This window comes from Fundulus heteroclitus, chromosome 18, assembly GCF_011125445.2.
Source record: "Fundulus heteroclitus isolate FHET01 chromosome 18, MU-UCD_Fhet_4.1, whole genome shotgun sequence".
NCBI lineage: Eukaryota > Metazoa > Chordata > Actinopteri > Cyprinodontiformes > Fundulidae > Fundulus > Fundulus heteroclitus.
In genome coordinates, this window is record NC_046378.1 from 34,721,173 (window position 1) to 34,737,330 (window position 16,158).

At 40.7% G+C, this 16,158-nt stretch overlaps 1 protein-coding gene across 7 annotated transcripts in view; it reads left to right on the plus strand.

Moving 5' to 3' along the window:
* nectin1b (nectin cell adhesion molecule 1b) overlaps window positions 1–16,158 on the plus strand; it is a 263,771-nt gene that overhangs the window by 105,470 nt on the left and 142,143 nt on the right. For 2 of the 7 annotated variants that reach the window (XM_021319370.2, XM_012868273.3), the window contains one exon: window positions 6,871–14,888. The exons of the other annotated variants lie outside the window; for them this stretch is intronic. In XM_021319370.2, the coding sequence (XP_021175045.2) occupies window positions 6,871–7,376 (506 nt within the window). In that variant the 3' untranslated portion in view covers window positions 7,377–14,888. Of the gene's footprint in view, window positions 1–6,870; window positions 14,889–16,158 lie in introns of those variants that run through there. 7 annotated transcript variants of the gene reach the window in all.

Consider the following 16,158-nt stretch of genomic DNA (forward strand, 5'->3'; position numbering starts at 1 on the left):
AGGAATGACTTAATAGGCGGTTAGAGAAATTGATAATATGCACAGGAAATAATTAATTAGCTTGAATCATCTATGCTGAAACGGAACCTGGAGAGCAGCATCTCTCTGGCAATACTTGAAAACTGCTCATCTTCATCGAGCTTGAGTCATTTTGCAATGCTCATAGAGACATACCCCAAAAGACTTAGCAGTAAAAGATAAAGAGTAGGTGGAAAGATTTCAAACCACCGTGTTTTTGTTCCCTCCATTTCACTATTATGGGCTACTTGGTTGGTCTATGATAGAAAATCCAAATAAAACACGTTGAAGTTTGTTGTAACAACAAAATGGTGCGACGATCAAGCGGTGGGAATACTTTTGCACGGCTCTGTACGTAGAGGCATCGGATGGAGCTGTAAAAGAAGCAGATTTTGCCACTAAGACCTTTGGACGCGGTAACTCATCCACTCGATCATGTCAAACGTGTGCGTTCAGAGCTGTTATGATTATTCCTAAACGACGGTCTGCGGCATTAAAATAGCCAAAGCATTTCCTGTTATTCCTGACCTGCACGCATCTATTATGCCTTTGGATTGAATTATAGCCTCTCACAGCCCATGCTTCCTCCTATTAATCTTAGCTGCGCGTTTTAGACGTTTCAAGTCAAAGTTTCTGCCACTATCTGCATATTTCCACAGCGGCGCTAATAGATACCCCCCCTATTTTGTTTCCTGGAATGGTATCATAGCCGCTTCTGGAGTCGTCTTTATCTGACGGTTGGCAGGTGTTGCCGGTAGCGGCCGTGTGCAAAGAGGAGCAGCTCCTCCTTACCCCGTTCTCCTTCCTCCAGGCTGTCAGATCACCTCCATTTCTAACATATTTCTGTGAAATCATTGGTTCTGAATCATGATTAGTGAGCACCGGGGCCGCTCAGATCCCGCATGCATTCGTGAAATGCACGAGACTCTGGCGCTCTGTTGGGTGAGTTATTTTCCTATGATATCTTCATGTTTGCAAAGCCGCTGAAGTGACCTTGCGGGGGGGATGAGAACGGGGGTGTAGCTGGCTCGATAACATCCTGGGAAGAGAGAGTGTTTTTTTATGTTGCAGAAGTAAAGCACTGTTCTTCAGTTTTTAAAGTCCTTCACTTATGGGCTCGACGCACGGGGAGCGACCAACACGGCGACTAATGGCTTTCATCGCCACGGCGGGGAAGACCCAACTGACGGCACGCGACGGCGGCATTTCAAATCGCGCAGTTTGATCGCTTGTTTCCCAGAAATTTTATTGGTTATGAAATTGGAGGGCTTTTTAATATTTTCAAAGCAGTCCGCGACCGACAAAGATGAAGAGTCAGAAGATTTTGATTGAAACGTTGCGTTTATGTTTACTATGCAAAAGAAAAATACCCCCGGGTTCATCCCGTATCACAGACAAGGAAACGGCAACATCAGCTCGTTCCATTTGTTGTTTTTTTCTCAGAACAGGCGCCACCAGTTGGAGGCCACCACCAAAATGACTGCTTGGGGTCCATACTTTCTGATTAGTTTAGAAGTCTGGAAGAGTTGTGACAGTTCTTCCATCCTTTTTCTCTGCCTTCCTTCTTTCAGTCCATCCTTCTTTATTCTGTCCGTCCTTCTTTCCTTACCTGTGTATTGCCCACCTTGTGTCCTTCCACCCTTTCTTGTTCCCTCTTTCCCTTGTGTCACTTCATGTTTTTTGTCTTCTTTCCTTGTTGTTTTCTATATTCTCTGTCTTGCATCATTTTGTCTTTTGATCATTGTGTTCTACCTCCCTTTGTTCATTGTTTTCAATTCAATTAAATTTAATTTATATAGTGCCAATTCATGAAACATGTCATCTCAAGGCACTTCACAAAGTTAAAATCGATCAGATTATACAGATTGGGTCAGATTATACAGATTGGTAAAAAAAAAATCCTATATAAGGGAACCCAGTTGATTGCATTAAAGTCTTGACAAGCAGCATTCACTCCTCCTGAAGAAGTGTAAGGCCACAGGGAGAGTCGTCTGCATTGTCCATGGCTTTGCAGCAATCCCTCATACCGAGCAAGCATGAAGCGACAGTGGAAATAAAAAACTCCCCATTAAAGGGAAGGAAAACCTCCAGCAGAACCAGGCTCAGTATGAACGGTCATCTGCCTCGACCGACTGTTTCCTACCTTCCCTATGTTTCCCTCCTTTGGTCTTACTTTGTTCATTACTTCCTTTCTTCCATTGGCCTGCTTTGGCCGGTGCAATGTTTAAAGTCTTCCTACTGTAGAAATGTTTAATCATAGTGAACAGTAGTGTTCTTATGTGAGATATAAAAATAAGAACTTTTACAAGAAAGACCAGCAGGAAGCCAGATCTGAACTCTTCCCTTTAGTCTTGATTGATTCCATCCTGTCGTGTCAAGAACTACTCTTGATCGTTCATAGGGACGGAGATAACAGGGAGCACCTTAGAAGGCCGCTGTGTCACCTTTAATTGCTTCTGTCCTTTATGTTAACTGGCTGGCTCCAAGTCCTTTTACCCCCTTTAATGAAAGTATATGTCTCATTTCACCAACTTGGTGGAAAATCGCCCCAATTAAGACTGAAATTAGGATTTAAAAGAGCAAAAACAGATCTTTGGAGAGGAGGTCGTTGGGGGCCAGTGCAGAGGATTACAGGCGAATGTTTTCCCTTTTCTGTTCACTCTTTCAATTATCTGGATCCCCCCCCCACTCCCTCGTCTTCGGGCTTGCTTGAAGGATGTGTTCTCTAGCAGGGGTGACCTGGCTCTACTCTCCCATTGATGTGTGTAATGAAGGCCTATGTCTGAATAATCCCATTAGGTGGTCAGATTAAAACCTGAGCTGATATTTGAGACCGTGCCCGGCGCCTCTTTAGAAATTGGAGAGCTTTTGCAGCCGGGCCCCGGGAGGAAGGCAAGCGGCGGAGGAGCGGTGGCGGCATTCGGGAGGTCTCTCCTTTTGGACTGATGGAGTGCCATTCTAATTACAGCAGAGAAGAAGGCTTCAGTAGCTCCTCGACTTCACCCAGTACCATCCCTTTACAGCTGTATTATGCTCGGATTCATCATTTCTAATAATGAGCCGTTCTTGTCAAGCGTAACTGATTTGATTCAAGGCTTCAGGTTGATCATTTGGAGATTTTTCCTTTTTTATGTTTGCAATTTGGATCTTTTTAGCTGAAATGTGTCCCTTTTTGTTCATGTGATGTTCTGTTTGACGCGGCTGACTTGCGCGATAGCATCACAGGCGCGATACCGTGCAAAAGTATTCACACCCCTTGACACGTTCATATTTTTTTCACCCCACAAGCAGCATTAATATGTATATTATTTGGCTTTCATGTGATAAACTAGACCTGCACGACGTCGCATTGGCCATCCAGGTACAAAGGACTCCATGAGTGCAACATTTAGTTGGCTATGACAGTTTAGGTGATGTTGGAGTTAATCCTAATTAATAATGTCGTTTCACTATTCAGCACCACCATCACAGTTTTGTGTTTACAGTAGACCTGAAAGCATTGAAGTAACTGCGAAGAGGAGGGAAAGAAAGGCTTGGTTTGCTAGGAGGCCATAGAAAGACCTGATACCAGGAGACTTCAAGCCATGCTGAAGAGATAACATTTAGAAGAAGGACATTTTGTCTACATGTTGTGGAAAACTAGCACTGAATACCATCCTGAACACCGAATCCCCGCCTTCAAGCACGGTGGTGATAGCATCATGCTGTGGGGAATGCATTCCCACATGCAGCAAACAAAGGTGGCAATACAAAAAGGTGGAATAATCTGATTTCTGTCCAGTTGATAAGGAAGCCGGGTTATAGACGGCCAAATACTTGAGGCTGTGGCAGAGGTTGACTTTCTAATGTTAGAACGGCCCATTTAAAAGTCCAGACTTGCATCCAGTTAAAAATCTGTGGCACGACCCGAAATTTGCAGTTCACAGATACTCTCAATCTGATTAAGGCTGAGCCTGATTTTTTTTTTTTTTTTTTTTGAAGAATTGGCAAAAATTTCTATATCTAGATTTAAAAAGCTGACAGATGCATACAGTACATAAAGAATTGGGTTTTGCAAGGCTCTAATTGCTTTGAATGCTGTTTCTTCATAATGTTGACTCTAGGGAGTCGGTTGCACTGGCCTTTGTTTAGGGGTATTAATGTAAAGAGGGCTTAATTTCACCCTATTAACATAAAATCATTGCCTTTAACTCCACAATGATTCACTTTATGCTGGTCCTGTGTGCGTACTTTTGCTTTACTGTTGTTGTTTTTTCTGCTCAACGCTGTATCTCGTTATGAGCGGCGCACGCAAGCTTCTTCTCCCTCAGCTTCGCGCAAAGGCGACACCGATGCAGGAAGCAAACGAGCTGCATTCAAGGCGTCATTATGTTGTTTGTTAACGGCTCCCCGAATATCAGCGCACGTGTTTATCAGATCCAGACGAACATATGGACGGCGTTAAGATCTAATCCCAATTACATTAAGATGTCTCATTACCGAGTGGCAATAAAGCAGATATCAAAGCAAAGGCCAAAGCAGCAATCACATCCAAGGCTGTGAAGCTCCTCTTTTTTTTGTTCCGTCTTCTCTTTGATTCCTCGCTTGTGTCATTCGAGTAGGAAGTGCTGTTTTTTGTCCCCGACTCTCATAACACATTCTCAACCTTCGCTGTACGCGTTTAGCCCAGCGCTCCCAACGCACCGTCAGATCTCTGACCGGGTTCCAGACAAAAGTCTCTGTGCGTCACCGCTGAACGCTGCGTGGCGTGGAGTTTTGCGGTCTGAGTGTCGACCAGGGCAGCCAGAGATCCTGGTTCCCGCAGCGATTTACCGTAGGAAGCAACCCGGCGTGTAAGTTTTATGTGACGGGATGTCTCACTTTGGCTGCAGACATGAATGCCGTGTGATAATGTAGTCAGCAGCAAGTTAATAGGCCTATTCACTGGTTTCTATATTAATGCACATCTTATATATATTTCTCCTCTTTCTTTGCTGCCCTTTCTGTAAAAAAAAAAGAAAAAACGCGCATGTTTCCTTCTTTTGAATCGATGCCGTCTCTTCGGCATGTCGTTCCGCCGCTTCAATGGAGGAGCTTCGTGTTTATCTGCTCTCTCGGTGCTTTGTGACTGCGTGTGCTCGGCTGCTGATAATCATCCCAGGCGGCGCGCTCTCATTTCATTACCTCTGCACAGCTGATGAAGATGTCTTGTGCTGCTTTGCGCTGGACTCCTCCACAGTCTGCCATTCAATATGTTTATTTAAGTTGACTTTACTGAATCAAAGGAGGAATTAAAGCACAGTGAAAATGTATTTGCCCACCTAAATACTTCTATTTTTGTCGTTTTCCTACTTACTGTAAATGTTTCAAATCATCCAGCAAAATTTAATTTCGGCAAAAATAACCCGACCAAACACGAAAACCTGTTTTTTAGATGAGGATTTTATTTATTAAGGCGGGAAACTGTCCGAATGTGAAAATATAATTGTCCCCTGTTTAATCGTGAATTTATTTTTGTTTGATTTCTCTAGCAATACCCAGGTTAGGGTATTGTCAGGAGATTTCACATACTACTTAACCTGAACCTGTTTGACAACATGAAGTAGGCAAAAGATCTGAAAACGAAAAACAAATCACCTCCAATCTAAAGACATTTAGCAATAGATGAGAACCAAAGACATTAATATATATATATATATATATATATATATATATATATATATATATATATATATATATATATATGTATATATATATATATATATATATATATATAGTATGTATGTATATATATATATATATATATATATATATATATATATATATATATATATAGTGTATATATATATATATATATGTATGTGTGTGTATATATATATTATAAGTCTAGAATGGGTTAATTATACCAAAGTTATACCTTAATTATACAAGAGCACACCACCAATCCGGCGGTGGTGGTAGTGTGATGGTCTGAGGCTACTTTGCTGCTTCATGAGGGCCATTAGCTCAGGTGCACTTGGATTTTGCTGCAGAGCAATGACCCAGAGCACCCTTACAAGTCCACCTCTGAATGGTTCCATAACAAAAGCAACATAAAGGTTTTGGTGTTGCCTTTTCCCAGTCCAGACTCCAGCGACTATAGACGCTGTTGCGTGGCATTAAACAGTCCATTCACGCTCAGAATCCCAACAATGTGGCTGAACCCAAGCATGTCTGTTAAAAAAAAAAAGGTGTAGGCCTCCAAGGTGATGTACAAATAGCGTTCCCAGTTTTTGCACGCCCTTCATAACGGTTGTTTTTTCCTGAGAAGCTGCAGAACCAGCTGTCACGTTCAGGGAGCAGCTATTTGAAACGTTTTTTGTTTTTCTGCTACATAAAACCACCATTTGAAATCAGCTTTTATTCATTTACTCAGGTTCATTTTTGTCTGATACTCAGGTTTGTTGATCTGAAGCATTTAAAAAAACAGGAAGAAATCTGTATGTTGTAAATATTTTCTTCATAGCGCTGTGAAAACATCTGCTGCTGCCCGTTTCATCTTCCTGCACAGTTCAAACAAGGACTTCTGCCTGCTGCATGCCTAGAAACCTTCTTTCACTGTGTCTGATCGACTGCCGTCGAATGTCATTCTGTCCGTGTCTGAAACTGCATGCTTCTTCTGGCCTCAACAGCACTGGGGGGCTCCTGGGGGGATTGGGTGGGGTCGGTTAGGGGCCTGCGTTGGGGTCCTTTCTCTCCCTTCTGCTTTTCCGTCCTTGTCTCCCTTACATCATTTTTCCTTTTTTTTGTTTTTAAAAAAATGCACCTGCACAGTTGCACCTCCTCCCACCAGAGCACTGACACACTCCCTTCCATCTGTCTTTTCCTACCCAGACCTCCCTATCAACCCGACACCCGAGAACCGCAACGGCTCGCTGGAGCAGCCCAGTACAAGCGCCATCATCGGGGGCGCAGTGGGGGGAGGACTCCTGTTGCTCTTGGCGGCCATACTGCTCTTCATGTACATGCGCCGGCGCCAGCGCACCTTTAAGGGGGACTACAGCACCAAGAAGCACGTGTTCGGAAACGGGTACAGCAAGGCGGGCGGCCTGCCGGCGCACCCCCCCATCCCCAAGGTCCTCCATTACCCGGACGACTCGGACGACGAGAAGAAGCCCGACCAGATCGGCAACACCGGGGGGTTCGAGGTGAGCGAGCGGAATTTCGACGCCGAGTCTGAGGACCTGAAGAGACCGTACTTCACTGTGGAGGAGGGGGAGAGCCGCGATTATGAGGAGCGGACTCTGGCCTTCCAGTATGACCCGCAACCCGAAATAGCCGACGATATGATCTCTCAAACCGACGGCTCTGTCATTTCTAAGAAAGAGTGGTACGTGTAGTGGCCTGCAACCGCCAAGCGACCTGTCGTCCCTCACCCGCATTCCTCCTCGCCTTCCCCACCCCCGCCTCCACTCCTCCTCTCACCCTCGCATCCGTCAGCCTACACCTCCTGCAGTGGCATTTCCACCTCACTTCCCCCTCCCCCCACCCCCCGAATCAGACTCCATCCAACTAATCACTGTTAGAAAAATCAAGAGTCTATTTAAAGTCCAAGAAAACGACTTTTCAACACGACAGCAAATGGTACCACTTTCATCAAGTTAATGGGCAAAGAATACAAACAAAGGTATGTAAATTAACCCAGTGTGGCCGCGAGGCCAGAAAGGTGATTGGTTAATACTGTTGTATTCTACTATTTTGTGTATTTTATTTTTCATTTTATAAATGTATTAAATGTATAAAAAAAAAAAAAAACAGGTTAAGGTTTTGCTGAGCACATTTGTGAAAGTCCTACACTGGATGTAAGGGTTTGGTTTAGTTTTTCGTTTTGTTCGTTTTGCTCCTTTTTCATTAGCGATTGCAAGGTTTTTCTGTCATTTTTTTTTTTTTTTTTATATTCTCTTTTTTGTATGATATGCCGAGAAATGAGAGTTATGTGTCTGAAATATTTACAGGTGGAGTTCAAAGTGTTTGAAAGTTTATGGTCGAAATGTTTCAGAAAAAAAAAAAGATACAAAAAAAAAAAACATTAGTTGTACAGACATGTATCATGACGCAAACAGGTTATTGTTGTTCTCCAAAGATATTGTTAATACATCTCGACGCTCTGCTCAGATTTTATTTGCTTTGTTTTTGTTGTTTCACTAAAAAGGTGCCGGTCTACTGAGCCATACAGACGCATAGTGGCAACGTCATAATATTCAATAACTTCATTTTTAGCGCTAAAATTTCCTTCATGTTAAATGAATGCCCTAATCAGCGAATCATGATATCAGTGAAGCGAAGGGCTGAAGCTGGCTCATAGACATAAATGTTCTACTTTTCAATTAATTGTAATCGCAGTGTTCTGCAAAGGCGACAATGCCGCTTGAACTTTTTATTCACATTTTGTCACGTTACCGCCGCAAACCTCAATGTGTTTTATTTGGATTGTGGATGATAGGCCGACATTAAGTGGTGCGTAGTTTCAAAGGGTCAAAATCTTAATGTTGTGAAACATATTTGGCCCTTTTCACACTTTTTACCCTAATGTCGGATCTAGAGCAAAATGTCAGAGCAGGAAAACCGTCCAAAAAGCAGCCAGGAGGGTCAGAGTAACTCTGGGGCAGCTGCAGAGATCCACAGCTCAGGTGGGGAACTCTGTCAGCACGACAAGCTATAGTTCTGCCCTTCTGAGATCTGCTCCTTTTGGAGGAGCAGCAGAATGGTTGACTTGTTCAAATAGAGCCCTAAGGGGACCGTGGAAACGTGAATTAAGGTGGTCATGGGACATGGTGATGGCAGCATCGTTCCGTGGGGAGGCTTTTCTGTCGCAGAGACCGAGAAGCTGGTAACAGCCTGTCTAGCCTGACAGCTTGGATTAGCAATTTTTGCAAAGAAGAAAAGGCCAGAAAAATGTTCCCTAAATGTGCAAAGCTGGAAGACATTTAATTTAATTTCCCCTTGGGATTAATAATGTATTTTTGAATTGAACTGAATTAACCTCAGGTGTACCCCAGGTAATTCATAATCATGAATTAACAATGATTAACCATGTTTGGAAAAGCTGAGTTCAGTTCCACTAGCCACAGCCAGGCCTGATCACTCCACCTCCTGTATATATATATCAGTTTAAACAGTTTCTTTCTGACAACGTGGGGTATGTCGGAAGATCTCAAAACATACGTAACACAGACGGCCCAGATCTATAGAAGTTTAACAGCGGATGAGAAGCAAAATGTGGTTTGACAAGGTAGCCACTCAAAGGTTCTGACTATAAATCCAGATTTTTACATTTACTACTACCATTTTGGTTCTTTTCTATAATTTTTCCCCCACATTGTATTGGTCTATCTCAAAATATTACACTGAATATTGTGGTTGTAACTGGACAAAATGTGGAAAAGTTCAAAGGGGATGAGCGCTTTTGCAAGGTATTATGTCCAAAAGACATTTGCTCGGTCTCACAGGATCACTAACAATGCTTGGAAATGTTATGATTGTCACATGACTTGAACAGTTTGACCTGTGTACGCGCGCTCATAAATCCTGGTGTATATCTGTTCATTTTGTGTGTGTGTGTGTGTTTGTGTTTATGTGTGTGTGTGTTGGGCTGTCATAATTATGTTTGGTTCTGACCCCTTTTCATCAAATGGATGTCAGCAAAAAAAAGTGTCTGAGGAATTTCCGCCTCCCCGGTTGAGACTGGTTACCCGACGAACTGGCTCACATCGACCTCATTTTCCACCAGGAGTTATCCATGGACGCAACGGACCTGAATAAAAAGGGGGGGAAATGTCAACTGATGCTTTTATTTACGCCAACAGAGAAAATCTTTGAACAAGTAAAGGGATCCGAAAAAAAAAAACGGGGGCCATGCTGCAACGAAAGAAAGCAGTATGGGAACTTGGCTGCTGCTTTTATAACCTTCCTTCTTTTCTGATTGATTTCCAGTGATTTTACAGTAATGGATTGTTTTTTTTTTCTCCTTAATGTCAAGATCTTTTTCTGCATATGGGGACGCACTGACTCTTTATGCAAGCATTATACAATATGTATCCGTGTCTGTTTTTTTTAAAAACGATGTTAGCAAGTGCCAGTGGATGCTAGTACAGCAGAAAGACCTTTTTTTTTGTCCGTTACACAGTCAGCAAAACGTGTTTGCTGCAAACGGGAATGGGAGAAAAAAAAAATCTCAATGTGACAAATCGGAGATAAGAGAAGCATTGCAGTAAATCTGCGGATGTAAACAACATATCTGACTGGCTCTGAGCACTATAAATACTGTATTAAGCCTTACTTTATGCATGTTTTTGTGTGTGGGAGTGGAAGTGCATTTGTTTTTGGGTTTTTCTATTTGGTTTTTTTTTGTTTTGTTTTTTTCCTGTCAATTCCGGTGTGTTTTTTGTCCTCATTTGCAGCTTAAAAAAGGCGACAATATCCTTCTTTTTTTTAATGTTATCAGCTTTGGCAGAGCTATGAGTTCATCGGTACGCGGTACCCAACCACAATATTGCAGATAATGCAAAAATACCTATATAAATATATGTTAAATGATAAAGAAGACAAAAAAAAAACATCCCTGTGAGACGAGTTCTTGCAGATGTGGCTGTTTTACAGTCCATGCTTGTCTACTGTATGCTATTAGATGAGCATGTTAATCATGAGCCTCAATTTATATTGTATAATATACATCAACACGCATTGAACGGCGAGGAATATGGTGCACTTATTAGAAGTCAGTTTCATTCGGTTCCATTTATTTCTGCTCCAGTTCCTATTTTTTCAATGGCCTTATTTCTGTTTTACAGAGACAGTACATGGCTCAAAATAAACCAAGCAACAGTAGCCAGTTTCTTCTGTCACTGTGGACATAAAAAAGAGTTTTGTTCTCTTACACAGGCAGAGGGAATGCTTTCTTCTAAGTGTTTTTTTTTTATTTTATTTTTTTTAGTCTGAAATAGTTTGAACCACAGCATTATAAGAAAACAAAGCGCGATTGTTGTTTTTGTTCCTTTTATTCAGTGCCTATCAAAGTAAGGAGGTGGGAGGTAGTCACAGCAACCACTCCCAGTTTATTTAAGCTCTTCATCCACCAAACGGAGGAAACAAGTTCAACTGTTGGCCACAGTTCTTGCAGAAGTAATCATACTTTCTACAGCCTCAAAAGTCAGTGTGCTCTATCGGGGTTTTTTGTATTAATAAGACCAATTTAAAAAGTGACGAAAAAGAAACGGGATGCAGAAGGAAAAGAATGCAGAATTTTATCCAAAAAAATAGTGTTGTTGAAATGAAATCATAAAAAGTTTAGCGTTACTTTTTATTCAGCTCCCTGAAACAACGATAAACCTAAAAAAAATAAATAAATAAATCAACCAGTTGCCTACAGAAAACTCCTTGATTATATATAGTAAATGTCCTATGTCACAATTATGCACTATTCAGGGTTTCTGCAGGATCTTTATGTTAAGTATATGTACGTCGTTAAAAGTAATTCTAAACCTTAAAACTCTTAGATATGTCCAGATTTTCCAAATTTACACCAGTTCCATCTTAAATATATGTTTTTGTCCAATCATCGTTTTGTTTTCTTGTTTTTTTTACTGCTATCTGAAATTAGCTTATTGGTTGGAAACCCTCTAGTAGCTCCGTCATCGTGGGAAAGCTGCGACATTTAGATCTGACCAAAAGAGCCAGAGGTTTGGCCGATACCAAACAAGCCCTGGAGATACATTCCAAAGTCAAATAAATATTTTAAACTATTAAATACGTTATATACTGTTATTTTTTATTTCTTATATTTTTTATATATATGTTGGTCTTAAATTTAATTTTTTTTATGATTCTTAAGCTGTTTTAATGTTTTTTGAACAACGGTCCCAAAGATTTTGAAAAAAAAATGTCTGAAACTTGCCGAAACCCTGATTACTTAAACTTTTGTTCCTCAGTGTTGTTTAACAAACCGCAGAGGGCTAAACAAAACAGGCAGATTTTTTTAAAGGCAACTGGTTAGATGGGATTTTTTTTAGCGCCATTGGAGTGAAGGGACTGAATACATATGAACACCTTTCTGATTTTTATTTGAAAAGAAAAAGAGAAAAGTATTTTATAATGGATTATTTTTCTTTCCTCTGCATAATTCTGAACCACATTGTTTTGGTCGATCAGATAAAATCCCTATGAAAATGCGCTGGCCTTTTTTTTTTTTCCACAACGTGATTCAATGTTCCAGGGAAACATTTCCAAAGCCCTCGTAACCCAGACTGCAGATCTCAGATGCATTTGATACGTATGATAATCTACAGGCAGTGCAATTTAGTTAGTCTTCATTCCAGCACTTTACCAACACTGCGTCTATATTTGACCACTAAATCAAATTCAAAATGACACGAGTTGCCATTTTAGCTAACAACAGCTAAATGTTAACATTGCACTCAGCATGGGACATTTGAAGCCCTGAAGAGGTCTAAATTCTGCAGCCCTGATAACAACTTGTTGACATTCTTCCAGGCTTTTAAGCACAAAACAATCCCAAATCTAATCCAGTAACAAGAAACGTAACTTGCATGTCTGAAATGGAGGAACGTCGCCCCCGTTTGAAAGCACAAACGTACGGTTTCATTTGGCTTTTTTTTTTTTTTTTTTTCCTGCTTCTGTTGTGAAACCACTGCCACTGCTTCTCAGACATGTTGGACAGACACAAATACTTTGGGGTTAAAAATGTATATTGCTAAATATTAACATTCATATTACTGAGGTGTTCTGACTTTCTATTTTCTAATAGTGACTGTAACTTCATTCCATCCTAACCTACTTTTTGTATTCGGTATGTTTAACATTCCACTGTAAATACTGTACATACGGTTGAGATTAGAGTCTGGGTTTATTAGGGAGCCTGTCGTGTAAAATAAATCTTATTTGACTGCAAACATGGAGACTCGGTGATGGATAGATGAAGTTGATGCATAGCTTTTTCCCAAAGTCTCGACTAAAAACCGCTCCTCTAGTACCTTTTTAACATGCCAATAGTGACTTCACTGTCAAACAAAGGGGTAATGCATACAGTCTGTCAAAATGGTGTCGCTGAAAGAATCGCAAAAAGTAAAAAAAAAAAAAAACAACTAAAAAAAAACAAATCTGTTTGTATGCAGCCATGTGAATGTATATTTCTGAGGGTGTTACAAATATAAGAATAAAAAAAAAAATCTCTTGTTCAATTGTGATGACCGAGTAAAGTAACTTGTATTTGTTTTGAGCATTAAATGAGTTCAATAGTCAAACCCTGTCGCAGTTCACTGATTGGCTAAATGTGTTATCTGACTGACTGTGATCCATGTTTGCAGAACATTTCTGGCTTCATGTGCATCAGTTTGAGTCATTTCAGCCTTTTCCCCAATAACCGTAATGTATCAGTGTCTCATGCAGGTGCTTCATTTTTGGATTACGTTTTCCTATGTGCCTGTAAAATGTCACACCCGAAACTTTTGTTCTGTAAATAAATTTGGTTGAACAAAAACTGTTTGTTAGAATAATATTTAAGCTTAAAGGGCATTGCGGTCACATTTTAGAGTGAATTTAAAAGATAAGTTTCCCAGGGGAGTTGACGCAATCTCTTGTTGGACCCGAACAAAATGAACTGGTGACAGGAACACTTGAAAATTTGGTGTCTACAAGGTCAGGATAGCCCTTTAATTGAGAACGAAGCACAAAAGGTGTTTTGCTAAAGATGATGGCTTCATCCGTGTTTAAAGGAAAGTTGAGTGGAAGGACAAATGCGCACAAACTGCAGGGATAACCGCAGCCTTGGGGGGATTGTGACGCAAAGCTGGAGTCACTGCTTCAAGAGCCGCCCACACACAAACCTGGCAAGATACGGGATGTAATATCCTCCAGAGTGAACGTCACAATTTTCTAGTCATAATATGTTGCCATCAGCGCAGAGAGAACAGCTGAAAGACCCCGGATCTGTTAGTATAACAGCAGAGATAAAGGAATGTCTGCAGTATATAAGACGAGTCTTTGATGGAGATCAGTGTAACTTTTTGGGCTTTAATTGGGGAGTGAAAACTGCCAGACAGATGTTGATACGGAGTTCAGTGCCTAATGAAGCTGCAGAGATACGATGAGAGAGGCCGAGTGCAGAGCTAGACAGATCCGTCTCAGACTGTGGGACCCGAATGCAGACATCTGCACTGAGCACATTAAGAACAGCCCAGAGTTTGCAGCTGTTGCCATCCATTTGCTAAAAGAGCCCTTTGTAGCCCAAGGGGCTTTGATGGCACATAGGCTTTTAACATGCATGGCTGTCTAGCCTTTTTTTTTTTTTTTTTTATTTATCTATCCATTTTGTTCCGCTTTACTGAGCTGTGGGAGGAATTCTACCACTTTCCCCTCTATCAGAGTACCTCCAGGACACAATGTGGCAGCTTTTTTTGTTTTCAAAATGTGCTTCTCTTGGGGTGCAAAATTCAAAAACGAGATTGCTAAAGAACCCCATTACTCCACTTTGTCAAAATCAGAGGATAAAACCCGACTGATATCACAGTGTAGAAAACAGCAGTATCTTCAAAAGAACATGGAAATCATCCAACTGCCTCTGTTTATTTGAATTGGGCTTTTCTTTTCTCTTTATGGGCTTATGTTCTCTTTCTTTGTGGTAGTAATAGGTTCAGTCAAGTGTTGAATTTAAAGCTGAATAAATGTTCAGCCCCATAAGTTGAATATTTTTTATTTTTTTTTTGTCAGTTCATTTTGCGGCCCAGAACTGCCCATTGACTCCAGATAAAACACATTTCAGTGCTATTTCTGCAGGAAACTTCTTAATGCTGTCAATTGCCGAGGCTCAAATAGGGACAAGTAGTGGAAGGAGGGGGGGGAAAAAATAAAAATCGATCCAAACGACTTCAGAGGTGCACACCCACAGCCAATAATACGAGTCATTACACTACAGTGATTGAACGGCTAATGGACATAGTGTATTTGCATATCCAATTCATTGAGCTGGATAAAAGTGAAGTGTTTCACTCATTGATCAGCAGGCTGCGGTTTGCATGCACTGCTGTGCAGCGCTGAGGCCATTTTGTGTACACATCTATGGGATCACGCTCATTTAAATAGCCTCTTTATCTGTTTATCTGCTGTATCTTCACAAAACTCTGCTGTGTAAGTCATATTATGACATGTTTTTCTTAATAAACGTTCTCACTGTTGTCAAAAGACTGAGAAACATTCCTGTGTGCCAGAAGAGGAGGGAAACATGTTTTGTTCTGCCACCGCTTGTTCACACGTTGTTTATTATAATAACCCTTTATTTGCATAAACAGGTTTTTAATAGCGTTCAGAAATAAAGTTTTTCTTCTTCTTTTTTTTTTTTTTTTTTTGCTCCTGTTCTCAGTGTGTACATCGTGAGGTCATGTTGGGGTTGTCCACAATAAATGATCTTACTGTAAAAGAATGAGTTTACGCTTTCCCTCTCGGGGGAGACATTATCGCACCTTTTCCACCTCGGGGATTGTCGACTCGGGACTAATAAACGTCGCTCGCACAGACGCAGACGACGGTCTTTAATCGACTCGGCCATCATAAAAGGTTTGTTAATACGTTTTCCCCCGAGAGGTCCCAAAAGTTAATTCAGTGGAGATATGTTAAGGGATAGAATATGCCATTTTAAAATTGAGGGAAATGTCAGAAAAAAAAAAAAAAAGTTGGCCGTCTGGTTTCAACGCAGTCACTTCTGAGATGATTAAAAAACAACAACCTGCTTTTCAATAGACTTTTACTGGTAGTTTGTTTAATATTTTATCCACTAAATTTAAGTTTCTTTTGGAATCTAGGCAATTAAATGACCATTTATCAAAGTGTTAATCCATCACAGAGGCAAACCTATAGATGCAATAGTCTTTATCAGAGAAATATTTCACTATATCCTACTGAATCTGTGAATTAGCAAATCCTCAAACAGTTTGTTTGTTTTAGCCAAAAAGTCAAACTTGATTATATTGATTCATTATGTGTGGATCGATCCTTAAAAACAACTTTTACCAGTTTGTTTTCTTGATTATGGGTGACAATTATTCAAAATCCAGTCACTTGGAAGATTATTTGAATATAATATGAGACGGATAAGAAAGGACTTTTATTACA